The 19,346-nt window shown below is 32.6% G+C and overlaps 2 protein-coding genes across 4 annotated transcripts; one reads left to right on the top strand and one right to left on the bottom strand.

Annotated features, from left to right (window-relative positions):
- The first annotated feature begins 3,838 nt into the window (after nucleotides 1–3,838).
- Nucleotides 3,839–14,626, top strand: LOC101738872 (uncharacterized). Of its 2 annotated transcripts, XR_009976812.1 has the most exons (8): nucleotides 3,839–5,021; nucleotides 5,198–5,269; nucleotides 5,726–5,846; nucleotides 5,938–8,937; nucleotides 9,118–9,189; nucleotides 9,644–9,764; nucleotides 9,856–11,947; nucleotides 13,167–14,626. XR_009976812.1 is itself a non-coding variant. In XM_004922026.5 (5 exons), the coding sequence occupies exons 4-5, from the start codon at nucleotides 11,842–11,844 to the stop codon at nucleotides 14,582–14,584; spliced, it is 1,524 nt and encodes a 507-aa protein (XP_004922083.1). In that variant the 5' UTR covers nucleotides 8,919–8,937; nucleotides 9,118–9,189; nucleotides 9,644–9,764; nucleotides 9,856–11,841; the 3' UTR covers nucleotides 14,585–14,626. The 2 variants fall into 2 exon arrangements, 1 of the variants encoding a protein (XP_004922083.1); XM_004922026.5 differs by lacking the exons at nucleotides 3,839–5,021; nucleotides 5,198–5,269; nucleotides 5,726–5,846 and having other exon boundaries at nucleotides 8,919–8,937.
- On the bottom strand, nucleotides 14,617–17,776 carry LOC692956 (nucleoplasmin; the record flags this gene model as incomplete). Of its 2 annotated transcripts, NM_001046796.1 has the most annotated exon segments (6): nucleotides 14,617–15,298; nucleotides 15,761–15,808; nucleotides 15,996–16,121; nucleotides 16,371–16,496; nucleotides 16,685–16,824; nucleotides 17,683–17,776. In NM_001046796.1, coding segments are annotated over 6 exon segments (564 nt in total). In that variant the 3' UTR covers nucleotides 14,617–15,196.
- Between the last annotated feature and the right edge of the window lie 1,570 nt (nucleotides 17,777–19,346).

Here is a 19,346-nt window from a genome sequence, read left to right as displayed (position 1 = left end):
AATTTCAAAATTTATTGCTGTCACTAGACACTTGACCTTTGAGTCTGAATTTAATTACTTCCAGCACAAAGCTAGTGCAGACTATTTAAAAAAAAATTATATTGCATAAATTAAATAACAATAAAATAAAATAAATACTAACTGAAATTACGAAATAAGAGCAAAAAAATACAAATAAAATACGTTTTTTAAATTGATTGTTACTGAAGGGCCATAGAAAACATAACGTGAATGACACCAACCCATGGAGTTAATAAGTACTAACTATGCACCAACTAGGTACTTATTAACTCCATGGCACCAACCACTATGAGATATAAAGTGTATAATCTATGACTATGATTTCTATGTTATGTATCGTGGCCTAAAGGTCTAGATACCAGGCCAAAAATTCCAAAAAAAAAAAAATGTTATGGATCGTGTCTCAAATAATCAATTTTAACGAATATGGTACCTTCGAACATGAATATAGATTTAAAACTCAGAGTAAAATAATCCAATTAGTTTCACTCTTCGTGTTTCCGCCAAAGAGTTTTGACTATATTGTCATGGTAATGGTAATATGAAATGATTTTTATGGTCCATAGGGTAATTTTTGGAAAAAGGACCTGAACGTAGGGCCGTAAAACCAAAACATTGATTAAGAGTGGAAAATTAGGCCCTTTGTACACAAGGCTACGCAAATCTTCGATACTAATGTTGTAAACGACATTAGTATCAAGTCGCGAATATCGAGTAACGCACGGTCCGTACACACGACAATGAATCGCAAGACGCGAGTTGCCTATTTAGTTACTATACCAATAATTTACCATTAATTATAACATTAATTTAGCATCAGATATTACTTGTTGTATTGTTTCCGGTTTAGTGGATACGGATATCTGGTATACTAGATAATTATCATAGATTACAACAAGAACGTCGGCAATCCGGCTTACATCGGTTAGCATAATACAATGTACACAAAATTCGTGTAAATATCTAAAATAAAAGCTTATTAGAAAGAATATACTGCCAAAAAGTGTTTTTTCTTTACAAAATTATGTACTGACTATGTTTAAAACTATAAAAATATACCAATCTGTTGTATTAACGGCCTTTCCTACTGCTACCCAAAGCTTTTTCTGTTATTTCCTTCCGTTCCTTTTTTGAGTATGCCTTTAATTTATAATTATATAAACAAGGATATTTTTCCACCTCAGAAACAAATATAATATTAAAAAATTGCTCCGCCATCTTGGAAATCGCCGAGACTTATTATCGACTCGTGTACGAACCTCAATAGCTTTGTATGGCGGTAGTCGTCTGGAGACTAAAATCGTTAAGTATCGAAGATTTGCGTAGCCTTGTGTACGAAGGGACTTAGTAAAAATCATTTAAATGAACCTAGCTCACAGTATATTATTATTTAAAATTAATATATAATGTTGTAAATCATTGTTCAAGTACAAAAAAAAGTTGTTAAAGTTCAAAAAAGTAGCAACGAAAATGGCATCTGACCATTTTAATGGTACGTAAAATGGGGTGTTTAAGGATCGAGAGGTGAATGGGGAAAAAACCAGGAAAATCTTTCGACGCGCAATATTTTGTAGTGTAATAGTAGAATGTTGAAAGTTCACAAAACAACTCTGAATATGCATGATAATAGCTGCTAACTTATAAAAAATCGCATTTCAAATTAACTTCTTATGGTGGTCATTATTTTAGTGCTTTTTTTTTTTTTCTTTTTCCTACCTAAGCTGAGAGCCTTGAGAGGCTATTACAGCGTAACCCTAACGTTTGTAGGTGAGCTCACGGGGCTCAAACCTGATGACGTTCCTAACACGAACCCTAGCAAGAGCCGTGCTTCGCAGAATCTACCACCGGATCGGAAACGCGACCCATTGAGAAGATCCGGCGAGAAACTCAGTGGGCTGTGTCTGAGAGTTAATTTACTCGTCGAGCCCTTCGTCGCAAGCGACGGGTTCGACGAGAACGGTGACCGGTGCTTGAAGTACCTAAAAGCACCGTTAGTGGATCGGGAGGATCCGAGATGACGTGTTTTGGGCGACGTCGACTGCTTTCCATTCTGTCCGCAGGATCGGGAATGTAGTTACCGGCGGCCACGATGAGAGGGTTCTCGTGTCGTGCCGCTTTATCAAAGTGGCGCATCGACGCCAACTGGAGATACTTACTGATGGACTCTAAGTCCAAGTCGTCATGGAGGTCGACGTTCCTGACGAACCACGGGGCTCCGACGGCTATCCTGCAAAAACGGGATTGAATAATTTGGAAGGATTGCGTGAGTGCGGGCCGCGTGAGCGAACACTACACTTGCATAGGTCATGACGGGGCGTATGCAAGTCTTGTAGAGTGTCATCTTATTTCTAAGGGACATTTTACTTCGCCTACATATCATCGGGTAATTTAGTGCTAGAAACTTTGCTCTCTTTTATTTATTTGATAATAATAGAAGACGACTGTGATATATAAACGTTATTTAGTGTTTGAACCATCATACATATTAAATGTAAATCTCAGTTGTTATTAGATTTAATGTATTTGATAAAATAAAAATACATGTAAAAATCTGTTGTTTTTGGGGATATTGGGGACGTCTCAAGTACAAATAACAACGAAAAAAGGGTCAATTGGGATGAGAATAAGTGAAATGGAAACGACCTAAGTATAAATAGGTACAGGTTTGATTCAAAATTACCAATGCCAATACCAATTTTATTGTTTGGCAAATATTTATATTATCAGTTACGTGTTGTTTTCTATTTTTAGATATGCCTCGCGTGTAGGTATCAAAGAGTGCAAATCCTTATAAGAGATATGATCCCTTAATATTAAAAACAGTAATAGAAGCCTATGAAATTAGGAATAAGTCTTTAGTTGAAATAGCTAAGCAATTTAACATAAGTAAGTCGGTTTTGCACAGACATGTAACAAGAACAATGAAATCTCAAGGTGGACAAAAATGACTAAGTAATATATAATAAAATTTATTAATATTTGTTCGAGTGGGGATATCCACCTGATTAATCCATGGAATAATGGACACACCTAATCTCTTAACCCAGATAAAAGTATCAGCCCCTAAGTACTTACTAAGACAAGGAAATATAAACCGCTTATAAGAAATTCCACTCGTTCGAATTTAGGTGCTTACTCTCCCTTAAACAAATTCGTTTGGGGCTACAATAATGTCCACGGTAGCGCGGTCTCTGTTAATGTTCATTCGGAGTTATCCGATTGCGCTGAACTAACTTTAAGTGATGAAATAGATGTTTTTTCTAATTGTCTCCCAACTTACAGGAAAAATCCGTCGCGGATAATTTCCCAAGTAAATATAAATTAATCATAAGTAATTAAATGTAGTCAAGTTTTAATTTTTTATTTTTGTTATCAATGCACTGTCGCGTCGATTACACCTATAATTGAGGTGACATCTGCCATGTACCTTTATCAGTTTTTCAATGTTTTTTATTGATGATCACTTTGTTGGTACAAATAAATAAATTAAAACCAAGGAGTGCCAGCCCTAGCAAATTTCTCTATTATAACTAATTTCATCCCCAATAACCGCAATCTTTGGATAAATAGGGATAACACCTATTTTTGCATAAACTGGAATGCTACTTGCATAGCTTTAAATTGGATAACAAAGATACCGCCAAGAATCAATCATTTTGATCCTGATATAGCATTTTAAACATCAACAACTACCTTAAAATTGTTCATCAAGTTGGAATTTGTCCCTAATCACCCTGTTTTACCGGTACCTACTTATTTATGACGTTGACAAATGACAATCGCTGAATCGCTGACAGGCCAAGAGGGCCAAGCAGGGGGGTGCAACTCCCATACAAAGGAAAATAACATACAACTAGCGTCATCTTACTCCTGTGGCGACGTCATTTTTGTAACTTTTAGGCATTAATGATCTAATAAACTCACTAGATGGCAGATATGAGTTCTGACTCAATAAAAAATGTAGCGTACTTTGAAGCAGTGCTTCCACTTTTAGGGAATTCTCCCTTTTTTAGGGAAAAATAGCTGATATTTTGGATGATAAAGACAATTTAAAAAATACCAGGATTTAGGATATTTCGGGGTAAAAAGCAAAGCCTATACTAGTAACTGTTGTGAATTTTAAAATAAACGATAATTAAAGTAAAACAATGAACATTTTATTTTATGGAGAGAGAATGACATTAAGTCGAGTTGACAAGTAAAAGAATAAAACAGAGTTGTGTATAAAAACTATAAAGGTTTGATTCAACAGTAACCCTCTAGTAAAGTAAATCATAGATTAAGCCACTGCTTTTTCTTAGGGATTCCCCAGAATCCCAATAAGTATAATCCGCCAAATTTTTATTTACCTATTTTCGTTGATGTCACCAGAACTTACTTGTATTGTAATATACAGGTACTTCATGTACCATGAAATATTATCATGGTAATTTCATTTACGAAAACCTTGTAATTGTCATTTCACTTTTGCTAGCAGTTCCTTCTTCAAAGACTGAGGTGGAAAGATTATTCAGTGTTCTCAAATTTAAAAACTGACAAAAGAAACAGGCTTTCTAATGAAACCCTGAACGGCTTGCTTCATAGAAAGTGCCCAACTTTGCCAGCAAACAATTGCTCAATTTTAGAACCGAACAGTGTTAGGTTGTGCAGCAAAAGAATATAAAAGCAATGCGTCGACTTCCTTGAAAATTCTAATCCTATAGATCTATGATCTTCTGGGGGCGTTTATATTATATATACCTACATTAAATAATATGCTGTGGTTTATTTTCTGTATTTTATTTACGCTTTCTATATAAAGGATTTATGAAAGTTGTCTAGGAAATTTTAGGGTAAATTCAAAAGAAACTAGGGTAAAATGTGTTAAAAAAAACGTAAGTGGAAACACTGCTTTGAAGTTTTCAAAATTCCAGGGCCGTAAAACAATCTCAAAAAAAAAAAAAAGTTTTCAAAATGTCGTAACGATTTAATTTTTTAAATCGTTTTTTTTTGGTCTTGGTGTGAGTTATTTTACGTTGTAGTATTAATTTAGAGCAACTTTTAGCTTTACGAGAATATTAGACGATTAGACATTGAGAAACTCTGTTTTGAATTCTCTTTAGACATAACTTGGCTCCAATACTTTTTTCTTCGTTAGCGTTTCGTAAGCCTGTGTAACTATTTTCATTTCTTACAGAATGTTTATTATTAAAAATCAGCATGCCTCGAAGATCGAAAATGAAATGCTATTTCGGATGCCTTGATAACGGTGAGTTTACACTATTTTCCCGGTATATTATTTGCTAACAGAATTATTATTCATAATATAATTAAATGAATTAGCACCAACTAATGGTCCTTCCTATTTCTGCTGCCTAGCTATCATATATGTTAAGTTTTGATCAAAACAGTCGGTATTAAGTCTCGTACTATAACACACACACCTCAGATAATAAAATTGTCTCGAGTGGGTGGAAGTATTTATGTTTTGAAACTCAGCGTATTATATGCTTATTGTCAAGTGGGCCCGAACTAGTTTTTTGGAATGATCAATCAGTCATGCTTTCCTGTTTAAATAAAATACAGCACAATTGATCTCACATCCAAAGTTAGATGATGGCATTCACGTTTTGTTTCCTGGTGTTTGATAACTAAGTTACACCAAGTGGCCTGTGACCACGTTCATCCTTCTACCCAATATAAAATAATGTTTTTATTTTTGTAGACAAAGGTTTGATAATGACAAAATTTTATGGAAAAATTATAAGGAGCACTAAAATGTCTGAAACATGAAAAGATTGATGCACTATATTTGAACCAGAACGTGTTATGTAATATATTAATTTGTAAGTAAGATTACATTAACACTAAATTTTTCATGGTCGTATTTTTTCAATATTTGTTACATACTTAAGATACTTTGTTTCTCCGTTTCAGAAGAGAAACTGATTCAGCAAGGAACGTGAACTCTCAAGGGATCTTAATTTTTTTTAAATATGTTTATAATTGATAAATTAATAATTGAAATAGTTCATAAGAACTAAATTGATGCCAATTTTGTTTTAAAATAGGTTGTTTAGTTCTTATAGTTATAGTATTACGTTTGAATAGTTGTAATTAGTAAGTTAGTAATATATGAAAATACTGATATAAATTTTTGTAAATAACCTTTTGTAAATTCTACGAGAAGATGATTTTAATTAATGATCAAAAGTCAACGGTCTTTAAAAGCATTATTTGCAATTATTTAGATTAACTGTGGAATATATTTGCTAAGTTGTGTTTTCTGTATGAGCAGATATAAATGAAAATGCCCAAACATGATTATGTTTCTTACATTTTCATTATGTGAAATCAATATGCTTGTGACTGAGTATATTAATAATTTATTAAAACTTAAGTGATAGACAGCAACCCCTATGGCACTGCTGAAGTTTATAAGCACTGGTGACCACTTATCATGGGCCGGGTTGCGTGCTCGTCTGCTGTTGAGTGCAATAAAAATTTTCGAAACCCTTTCTATTATTTAGATGTAATATTAGTGTACATTTAATTTGGATTAAAAGATAAATTTACATTTTATGTTTGCATGTGTATGTTTATAATTCATTTGCATGTAACGAACACCAGTTTCTTTTGTAACAAAATGGTTTGTAATGAATGTAATTAACTTTAAGATGATTTTCTTTCAATCTGCTGTTTGTTTCATCTAGTATTACCAAAGCTAAAGCATCAGAAACGTCAGAATAGAAATAATTTAGATAGGGAATAAAAGTATAACTAATGTAATCATGTCTAAGATTACTATAAGCGTCATTAAGTACAAACTATCAATATTTAAGAGTACTTTAAATCATCATTACATTTTTTAAACATTTTTTGTTTTTCAAATCATGTAATAAAACGTTTGTGCAGAACAAAATGTCACATGTTATGAACATGATTGTGGGTTAATCGTTTCTTAAATTTCTAAATGTTTATAAGAATGCTAAGAATAATTTAGTATTCACTTTAGTGTGTGTATTATCTCTACAATGCTAGTATAAATGACAATTATTGTATGACGAAGCATAGGTAGTGTTTATAGATGTAATATTTTCATACAAGGTCATGATCTGTCACGATCAACTTTAAGCAAGAACTGCTATAGTTAAGAAACAAATTTATTAAATTTAATTCAAATTGTCTACTATGTTTGTAATGGAAAGCTGACATGTTTATATTTCGCACAAATGACTTAAGTGACATTGAATGATTTGATTATCTAGACTTAATTAACTTTTATTTCGATTTAATGTTATTAAGTACTCTAGTAGGATTAATCTAGAGGAGTTATTGTTATTCGAAATTTTATACAATTGTACGTTCATACTATCTTTTAACAGTAAATTGTTTGTAATATAGGGAAATTAAATAGCTTACAGAGAATTACAGCTTTTTATGTAAAAAAACTGTTTTCTCTCTGTATGAAAAGGTCTTATCGATTAGAATGCTGAACACAATCAAACGTTCTTTAATATTTCATAAGTACTACCGGGAATTTCAGCGATTCTAAACGATAAGATTTTTTCATAAAGAGAGTTAATTATAAAAAATATTAAAATTACTAAAAAAGCCACCTGGTGGGGGGTAGGGAGACTAATAATCGACAGCAGCGACGCCTGCTGTCCTGGGCTCTAACTAAAGCAAAAATAAAAATGAGAGTTGCGCATCTATCTCAAATATATTAAGTGTATAATCCAGGGGGGTGCAACTCCCATACAAAGGAAAAGAACATTCAACTAGCGTCATCTTTAGGAACCGGCGAGGTCATTTTTGAAACGTTTTGGCCTTAATGAACTAATAAACTCACTAGATGGCAGATCCGAGTTCTGACTCAATAAAAAATGTTAGCGTACTTTGAAGCAGTGCTTCCACTTTTAGGGAATTCTCCCTTTTTTAGGGAAAAATAGCTGATATTTTGGATGATAAAGACAATTTAAAAAATACCAGGATTTAGGATATTTCGGGGTAAAAAGCAAAGCCTATACTAGTAACTGTTGTGAATTTTAAAATAAACGATAATTAAAGTAAAACAATGAACATTTTATTTTATGGAGAGAGAATGACATTAAGTCGAGTTGACAAGTAAAAGAATAAAACAGAGTTGTGTATAAAAACTATAAAGAAGGTTTGATTCAACAGTAACCCTCTAGTAAAGTAAATCATAGATTAAGCCACTTCTTTTTTCTTAGGGATTCCCCAGAATCCCAATAAGTATAATCCGCCAAATTTTTATTTACCTATTTTCGTTGATGTCACCAGAACTTACTTGTATTGTAATATACAGGTACTTCATGTACCATGAAAGATTATCATGGTAATTTCATTTACGAAAACCTTGTAATTGTCATTTCACTTTTGCTAGCAGTTCCTTCTTCAAAGACTGAGGTGGAAAGATTATTCAGTGTTCTCAAATGTAAAAACTGACAAAAGAAACAGGCTTTCTAATGAAACCCTGAACGGCTTGCTTCATAGAAAGTTCCCAACTTTGCCAGCAAACAATTGCTCAATTTTAGAACCGAATAGTGTAAGGTTGCGTGCAGCAAAAGAATATAAAAGCAATGCGTCGACTTCCTTGAAAATTCTAATCCTATAGATTTATGATCTTCTGGGGGCGTTTATATTATATATACCTACATTAAATCATATGCTGTGGTTTATTTTCTGTATTTTATTTATGCTTTCTATATAAAGGATTTATGAAAGTTGTCTAGGAAATTTTAGGGATAAATTCAAAAGAAACTAGGGTAAAGTGTGGTAAAAAAAACGTAAGTGGAAACACTGCTTTGAAGTTTTCAAAATTCCAGGGCCGTAAAACAATCTCAAAAAAAAAAAAAAAGTTTTCAAAATGTCGTAACGTTTTAATTTTTTAAATCGTTTTTTTTTGGTCTTGGTGTGAGTTATTTTACGTTGTAGTATTAATTTAGAGCAACTTTTAGCTTTATGAGAATATTAAACGATTAGACATTGAGAAACTCTGTTTTGAATTCTCTTTAGACATACATAACTTGGCTCCAATACTTTTTTCTTCGTTAGCGTTTCGTAAGCCTGTGTAACTATTTTCATTTCTTACAGAAAGTTTATTATTAAAAATCAGCATGCCTCGAAGATCGAAAATGAAATGCTATTTCGGACGCCTTGATAACAGTGAGTTTACACTATTTTCCCGGTATATTATTTGCTAACAGAATTATTATTCATAATATAATTAAATGAATTAGCCCCAACTAATGGTCCTTCCTATTTCTGCTGCCTAGCTATCATATATGTTAAGTTTTGATCAAAACAGTCGGTATTAAGTCTCGTACTATCACACACACCTCAGATAATAAAATTGTCTCGAGTGGGTGGAAGTATTTATGTTTTGCAACTCAGCGTATTATATGCTTATTGTCAAGTGGGCCCGAACTAGTTTTTTGGAATGATCAATCAGTCATGCTTTCCTGTTTAAATAAAATACAGCACAATTGATCTCACATCCAAAGTTAGATGATGGCATTCACGTTTTGTTTCCTGGTGTTTGATAACCAAGTTACACCAAGTGGCCTGTGACCACGTTCATCCTTCTACCCAATATAACATAATGTTTTTATTTTTGTAGACAAAGGTTTGATAATGACAAAATTTTATGGACAAATTATAAGGAGCACTAAAATGTCTGAAACATGAAAAGATTGATGCACTATATTTGAACCAGAACGTGTTATGTAATATATTAATTTGTAAGTATGATTACATTAACACTAAATTTATCATGGTTGTATTTTTTCAATATTTGTTACATATTTAAGATACTTTGTTTCTCCGTTTCAGAAGTGAAACTGATTCAGCAAGGAACGTGAACTCTCAAGGGATCTTAATTTTTTTAAAATATGTTTATAATTTATAAATTAATAAATGAAATAGTTCATAAGAACTAAATTGATGCCAATTTTGTTTTAAAATAGGTTGTTTAGTTCTTATAGTTATAGTATTACGTTTGAATAGTTGTAATTAGTAAGTTAGTAATATATGAAAATACTGATATAAATTTTTGTAAATAACCTTTTGTAAATTCTACGAGAAGATGATTTTAATTAATGATCAAAAGTCAACGGTCTTCAAAAGTATTATTTGCAATTATTTAGATTAACTGTGGAATATATTTGCTATGTTGTGTTTTCTGTATGAGCAGATATAAATGAAAATGCCCAAACATGATTATGTTTCTTACATTTTCATTATGTGAAATCAATATGCTTGTGACTGAGTATATTAATAATTTATTAAAACTTAAGTGATAGACAGCAACCCCTATGGCACTGCTGAAGTTTATAAGCACTGGTGACCACTTATAATGAGCCTGGTTGCGTGCTCGTCTGCTGTTGAGTGCAATAAAAATATTCGAAACGCTTTCTATTATTTAGATGTAATATTAATGTACATTTAATTTGGATTAAAAGATAAATTTACATTTTATGTTTGCATGTGTATGTTTATAATTCATTTGCATGTAACGAACATCAGTTTCTTTTGTTACAAAATGCAAACTAATGGTTTGTAATGAATGTAATTAACTTTAAGATGATTTTCTTTCAATCTGCTGTTTGTTTCATCTAGTATTACCAAAGCTAAAGCATCAGAAACGTCAGAATAGAAATAATTTAGATAGGGAATAAAAGTATAACTAATGCAATCATGTCTAAGATTACTATAAGCGTCATTAAGTACAAACTATCAATATTTAAGAGTACTATAAATTATCATTACATTTTTTAAACATTTTTTGTTTTTCAAATATGTAACAAAACGTTTGTGCAGAACAAAATGTCACATGTTATGAACATGATTGTGGGTTAATCGTTTCTTAAATTTCTAAATGTTTATAAGAATGCTAAGAATAATTTAGTATTCACTTTAGCGTGTGTATTATCTCTACAATGCTAGTTTAAATGACAATTATTGTATGACGAAGCATAGGTAGTGTTTATAGATGTAATATTTTCATACAAGGTCATGATCTGTCACGATCAACTTTAAGCAAGAACTGCTATCGTTAAGAAACAAATTTATTAAATTTAATTCAAATTGTCTACTATGTTTGTAATGGAAAGCTGACATGTTTATATTTCGCACAAATGACTTAATTGACATTGAATGATTTGATTATCTAGACTTAATTAACTTTTAGATAACTTTCGATTTAATGTTAATAAGTACGCTAGTAGGATTAATCTAGAGGAGTTATTGTTATTCGAAATTTTATACAATTGTACGTTCATACAATCTTTTAACAGAAAATTGTTTGTAATATAGGGAAATTAAATAGCTTACAGAGAATTACAGCTTTTTATTTTAAAAAACTGTTTTCTCTCTGTATGAAAAGATCTTATCGATTAGAATGCTGAACACAATCAAACATTCCTTAATATCTCATAAGTACTACCGGGAATTTCAGCGATTCTAAACGATAAGATTTTTTCATAAAGAGAGTTATTAAAAATATTAAAATTACTAAAAAAGCCACCTGGTGGGGGGTAGGGAGACTAATAATCGACCGTAGCGACGCCTGCTGGACCGGGCTTTAACTAAAGCAAAAATAAAAATGAGAGTTGCGCATCTATCTCGAATATATTAAGTGTATAATCTATGGGGCCAAGATAGCGCTCTGCGATAGTTTCGAATTAATTTAAATTAAATAATTAAATAGAATATCCCTGTAACTATGTATATAAAGTTTTCATACTGAATACAATCCTCCTGTTCTTTAGAACACTGTCATGTAAATATTTATAGTTATTTAGATATTTTTCGTTAAAAATGGATATGAACAACCCTCCAAATCAAAGCTATTGGTTTGTACTTAGAGAAGATCAGAGCAATGTGATACTTAGTACCAATAATTTTGTTAATCAAAATCCCCAAAGTGAGTAATATTATTTATGCTAATTATACGTAATATAGACATGCGTAAAATATATAACACAAACTAACTTACTTTCGTTCATCAAATAAAACTCTACGACTGGTCACCTACAATAAAAACAGATCAGAATAGATCAGTTTTATTTGATGCCTCACCCCTCAAACCCAAACGCATTACTGATTCACCGACAATAGGGTGGTGGTAGCTACCTATGCGGATTTACAAGGCATTCTACCACCAGTAATTACGTAAATTATAATTTTGCAGGTTTGATTTTTGTTACACGATGTTATTCATTCACTATGAAAGTGAATTGTTATAACTATAACTAATTACCTGATAACCACATGTAATAATCATATAAATATTAATAATTATAAATTACTGGGAATAAATTATGCACGGTCATCCAGCTCCAAATTAGAATCTAGGAAGATTAAAATATTAGTGAATATTATAAAATGCGAAACTTTGTAAGAATGTATGTTTGATATGCTTTCACGCAAAAAATACTGAATAGATTACACATTAGAATAACACATAGGCTATAATTTATAAAGATATATTGTGAATTACCCAAAATATAGCAATAAGTATCAAGGGAGTCAGAAAAAAATCTCCTATCTTAACTTCATATTCAATAATATAATTAATTTTCCTGAAGCAAAGCAAGGACGGGGCACTAGTTCACCATATTATGGGTACCAGAGACTGACATACTTACATACACATGTAGATAATAAACACACAGACAAAGAGCAAACAAACCTTATAATCACACGAATACTTCCCCTATGTGGGAATCAAACTGACCAACCACTGCTGCACCATTGAGTCAGTCATCCACAGTACCTAATTTCTCCGTCTCAGTACTTTCATGCAGTAAGCGTGTTATATTTGACAATCATTATTTCTGTGAAATTATCTCACATAAAATAATAGACTGCCCTTTAGTAGGGGGTCATGTGAGCCAGCACGGGTATCAACCACCACCCTGCCTATGCCTGCGGTGAAGCAATAACATATTTTAGTTGTCTACTTGATGTTAGTCTGAAAGAGATCACTCTGCACGCTTCAACTGTGCAAATATATGAGGGAAAATATATAAAGAAATGAAACCCTTCCTTTTCCTACTTGGCAGCAGAAATAAGAATATATGTACTACCTTGTTTCAATGTTTACAGAATATTATAATAATACAAATTGTATTTTTTTGTAGTTCCACTTCAAGAGACAAGATACGTAGTAGAAACAGGAGAAAATAGACAATTTATCCACATAAATGAACCTCCGATAATCGTACAAGAACATGATAGCCAACCACAAGAAAAAGTTTGTAGTACTACTAAAGACGTCTTTTGGGATAGAAGCAAAATAAGACTACTCCTTAAACTGTGCCTAGAAGACAGATTCAAAAACATAAATAAACAAAAAACATTATGGCATGACATTGCATCGCATGTAGGTACTACTGCAGATGAATGTTGTAAAAAATACAGAAATTTAAGGAGAACTTATATTAGGCTCTTAAAAAAGAATAGGTTAGGCAAAGAAATCAAATGGGTGCATTATAATACATGTGAAGAAGTTTTCAAAGAGTGTAAATCACTCCCCTCTTCTTTTCTAGAAACTTGGGATGATCAAAAAGTAAGAAAACTCTTACTTTTATATATTGAAAATCTTCACCGTTTAAGAAGCTCAACTTGCCTACAAAAAGATATTTGGAAAGAAATTGCATTAGAAATTGGCACAACAGAATATAACTGCTATCACAAGTTTAAAAACATGAAAAGAGCTTATTTAAATTGGTTGGAAAGAAGCAAGGACACAGGAAAACCAATAAAGTGGCCTTACCATCACTTTTTTGAACGAATATATTATAATAGCAACCCTAACACTGGTCCTTGGAATCGAACAAAGATTAGATTGTTATTGGATGCATACATAGAGAGACTAAACAAGTTTAGAAACCCAAGATATTTAAAAAAAGAATTGTGGAAAGAGATTTCAGAAACAGTAGGAGAAAATCCACCAGATTGTGAAAAAAAATTTAGAAATCTAAAGCAGACCTATATCAGAATTCGGTCAAAAGTTGAATCGGGGTTAGCGGTCACAAAGTGGCGATATTACAAAGATTTCGAAGAAATTTACGGTCATCAAACATATTGCACTACTAATAACGTTAAATTAGTTTACAAACCAAATAGAGATGATTATGTAAGACAATTACTATTATTTTATATTGAAAATGTAGATAAATTTAGGGATCCTCTAATAAAAAAACGCACTTTGTGGAAGAAACTTAGTCCGCAAATTCTATTATCACCAGACGAATGTGATAGGAAGTTTAGAAATTTAAAACAAACTTACATCCGGTTAATAGAAAGAAAAAGAGAAACTGGTAAAAATACCAAATGGCCGTATTTCTCATACTTCGAGAAAATATTTGATGTTCCAAATCAAAATGCCCGCTCTGTAGACAATTTGACAATCCACGAAATTAAAAGGGTTGTCCAAGAAATGCAAGATGTAAGGGATACAAGTAAGTTTGATAAACTAGTACAGTCTATGGAAGAGTCCAACATGATACAGAGAGAACGCAATAAAATATTACTTGCCCTGTTAAACCGAAATTAAAGTAAAAGGAGGAAAAATAAAAGTTACGTCAATGTTTAGAAATGGTTTTATTTTATTGTTACCGTTCTTATGCTTTAATGTATATGTACAAACAAACTATAATTAGTTTTTCATTCTGAAATGAGAAATCGTTCGGCAAATTCAATTACATGTCGACCAGCAGCAGTTTGATACAAAATGACTGTCTTACAAAGTACCTTGATGATGCTTAATATACGCCTTAACTTAAAAATACATCTGTGTGAATACTAGGACTCACTTTAACCTTAAATTTGACATCCACAACGCTATACCACAGTAAGGAATGGAAATTTAGTAAAGAAAAATAATATAAAATAAGTGAAGAAAAAATCACACTCGATCATAGGTAACTACAGAAAATGAATAAGTTCGCAGACACCTTGACCGGTAGAACTATCACTCGCGCTCACGGACACGTAGGCTCTCTTCCAATCATGCTCGAGTCGATACAATGCTAACCTATGCTGAATTACCACACTAAGTAGTTATAACTAGCTGGGTGGTCGCACCCTCGCCTGCACAATTTAGATATAATTATACCTAAAATGGCGACGGTACGACTAGCCCAAAATGGGTCTCCAGGCGGTTTGTTCATTTCTTGGCATTCTTCTTGGGCGATGCAGCTTTGCCTTTGGCATTATTCGACATTTTCGCTTTTTTGCCCTTGGGTTCACCTTCTTCATTATCTTCATCCTGTAATAATATAAATAACTACTTAACCATCATCCCAAATATCAATCACTAATACAAAATACTTGTCTTTTATGTAAATTTTAAGTATGTTTTTAAGATTCTTTTACAAACAAAATGCAAAACAAATTTTAAGAATAAGCACAATCACTGGTATTTGGTACCTAAAATACAGTTAATACTCTTATATATACACTACAACCCAAAACACTATCAGAAGGTAAAGGGGTTGGAATGAGTATACAGAAAACCAACAGCCAATTTAATATTTTAAAAGGAATTTGAGCACACAGTACATGCAGACATACCCATACCGAATATATAAATAACAGTATTGGTAAATTTTTGGACAAATAATTTGCAATCATTTTTTATTTCACTACTGCCATTATTGCTCATAATGCAATTCCTTTTCCCTCTGAATATAGTAAATGTAATAGTTTATTAGTTGAAGGTTTTCAGTACCTCATTCGGCTTGCGCTTCCCTGCTCCTTTTCTTTTATTCTCATCTTCCTGGAAATTTATTTGGCTACTATATAAGAGGTTATCATAGTAAAATAATAATAGAAGATCCCAATTCATACACAGTAATATACATCTTGTATATTACATATAAAAAAAACTTTTGAGTTGAGTCATAAACAATTGACACGTTCTTATATAATAAGCAAACATTTAATAAAAATCACAGAACACTAACCTTGAACTGAGAATCATCTCCTTCTTCTTCATCTAACATTTCTTCTTCCATTTCCTCCATATCTTCAAATTCTTCAAGCAGAGCACCAAGGAGATGGTGTCCAATTAAGTGTACTGGCCCCGAACCCTGAAGCACAGTTCTTTTTTGATGAAATAAATCAAATTAAGTTTTATAATATTTGAATGACTTTTTGATCAGACAAATGCCTCAAGAAATCATGAAAAGGCAGTACAACTATCAAAACGAAGTCGCGTGCCTATCACATAACACAATGGTTTGTTTTATCATCATAAATGATGCACAATGAAAAGATTTAATGCATAGTAAAATTATTATTATATCATTTACAGTATGGCTAGCAATATTATTAATTACCTGAACAAGAGTAAATGTAACAGGCGCATCTGGGAATTCAATGTCCAGACGTACATGCCTTGATTCACCAACTTTCAATACTGCGACTGGTAGTTTTACTGCTTCTTGTAGTGACATGGCTTCCACCTAAAAACCATTTATGAAATTACATTTAATATTTTTATTTCATTATCATATTCAATATTTCATTCTTTTTTTAAATTTTGTTTGAATGTGCCAAAGTTCCTTATGTGCAATATTTAAATCTATTTCAGAAAAAAAAACCATTTGTTTCATTATTAAGATCTTTGGAAATGGATATGGTATTTTATTACCTGTATCACATTTAATTCATCTGGTTTGGCATCTGGACCTAACAATGCTTGACGAATGACGAGCTTGTTGCTGCGTGGGTATTCTGCTTTTGCCTCTGGATCCCATGTCTCTGACTGATGTGATGATGAAAGGGTGACACCTGAAAATTTCATTTGAAAATGGTCTATTAATTTGTTATTTAGGCATTTAGTAAATTATCTGTTATTAATTTACTTAAGACTGGTTTTTAATTATAGTTTCGGGTTACTAACGATCCTTTACTCTGTAATTACGTATCTTGTTAAACATAATTTAGGGAGATAGTTCATCAAGCATGCATGTAGATGTTTATTCCAAATTAACATGCCACAAAATAATGTTATAAGTTACAAAATTACTGCCATTGTTTAATTTTATAACATGTGTCATTTTTAAGCAGTGGCGTGACGCCGGTTGTATCATAGCCATAACCTCAACGTGGACAACATATACAGAGTAAACAAAAAAGCAAACTATAAACAGCGAAATTTCTGGACATCAATTAATCAAATCCAAAATTATGGAACTGAAACGGTAGAAAGAGCAACCAATATGACGCTAACATTCAAATTACGCGCCCATATACCACGCTTAGTAGGCATGTCTGTAACACTGTGCGTCAAATAATCAATACTATCAAGCGTGGGGTTGCGATTAATTCCATACCCCTTACGCCATTACATTCATTTTGACGACGAAATTAATTGTTTTACTTAATTTACCAAAAATGGCGGCAAGTAACTTTAATAAATGAATTAAAATTTTAAGATGATGCTATGAATAGAATGAACACGCGTTTGTTTAAAGATACTAACACTATATGCGTTAATAAAAAAATAAAGAGTAGAGGCAAGTAAAATGGCGAGCCGGGCGAATAGAATTGTACGCCATTAACACATTACTTTAAAGGAAAGTACCGTATTTAACGTGTAAATAACATTACAAAACTTCCAAGCAATAAATATGTAGCGTAGCTTACCATAGAAAAACTCGTCCGTCATGATGATTTCACTAATTTATTGAGATTTTTAGCAACACGTTCACGTGCGACACCGTTGCACTCAAATCTGCGGAATGGAGACCAGTGTTGTCACTGAAAAAGACACAGCATATTCAAATTTTACAAGTTGCGTTAGGTCAGTGTTGCCAGATGTGAATTTCTAAAATCCCTATCTAGGATTGGCAAAAGCTGATTAATCTTGAAGTTTGCTGATTTTGCATCAAAGAGTATTCCTAAATCCTGTGAAGCAACTGACGATTTGCATTTTTATGCAGTATTTATGCAGTATTATGCAGTATTTTACACGTTGAATGCGTGTTTTTGTACCTACCTCTGCGTAGGTCGTAAGAACGCAAATGAGCTTAATTTATCATGAATGTCTTTTTGGAACGAAGTTCCTTACGTCAGGCTTGGAGGAGATAGGGATTTTGCTGCGCGACCGAACTGAAAAAAATGTGATAGTAATACCGTAAGAAAAAGTCCGTCGAATAAAACCGTTAAATGTGACGTGCGCAGGCGGGACAGTCGTATACACTAGCGAGTAGTGTATATTTTGTAATTATTTCTAATTCTATGTAATTTTATGTTGTCAAACAAAAATAAAGAGACATATTTTGTTATTTTGATTTTAATTGATAATTTGAATTATGATTTTATTTTTTATTTTACGTAATTTATTATTTCCTAAAATACTGAATTTCCTAAATACTTTCCTGTACTTAAATAAAAACTAATCAGCAAAGTTTAAGAGAAAAATCAAGAAAACCTACATAAAATTGAGCACGACTTTTTTTTGCAAATTGTGTCGATTCTACATTTGCCGAAGGAACTTTGTTCCTACCTGGTGTCCTACGACACCACATCTTTTTTTAACAGGATTTCTATAGCTTAAGATTCATAATAATAGCAGATTGTGATAATGGGAACATACGAGAGTGTTACGCCCAAAGTAGAATAAACCTTTTATACCTACTGCCCAATTAACCGAATTATTACACTGCTGGGTATACATTAATTCCCATTTTCACAACAATACTCTCGGATCGTTTGGAGCCTCTGGGTCTGCGGAGGGACTTCGGTTCCCTCTGTATTTTATACCGTATGTTCCATGGGGAGTGCTCTGAGGAATTGTTCGAGATGATACCAGCATCTCGTTTTTACCATCGCACCGCCCGCCACCAGAGTAGAGTTCATACATACTACCTGGAGCCACTGGGGTCATCCACAGTGCGTTTCCAGAGATCTTTTTTGCCACGTACCATCCGGCTATGGAATGAGCTCCCCTCCACGGTGTTTCCCGAGCGCTATGACATGTCCTTCTTCAAACGAGGCTTGTGGAGAGTATTAAGCGGTAGGCAGCGGCTTGGCTCTGCCCCTGGCATTGCTGAAGTCCATGGGCGACGGTAACCACTCACCATCAGGTGGGCCGTATGCCCGTCTGCCTACAAAGGCAATAATAAAAAAAAAGTGAAATTGATTTCACGGCTTATTATTGCGTTCTTTATTATTATTGCGTTATTTCCAACGCTTCGAATATTTTATTACATACGTCGGAAATATTGTAATAGGACTTTAAAAACCGAAAAAAATACTACACTAAGAACTATTATTGACTCTCCTCATTATATTCCTGTAAATTACCA

The sequence above is a fragment of the Bombyx mori genome, chromosome 26, assembly GCF_030269925.1.
Source record: "Bombyx mori chromosome 26, ASM3026992v2".
NCBI classification, from domain to species: Eukaryota; Metazoa; Arthropoda; class Insecta; order Lepidoptera; family Bombycidae; genus Bombyx; species Bombyx mori.
The sequence above is the reverse complement of the archived record's forward strand: the minus strand, read 5'-3'. Positions and strand labels throughout refer to the sequence as shown.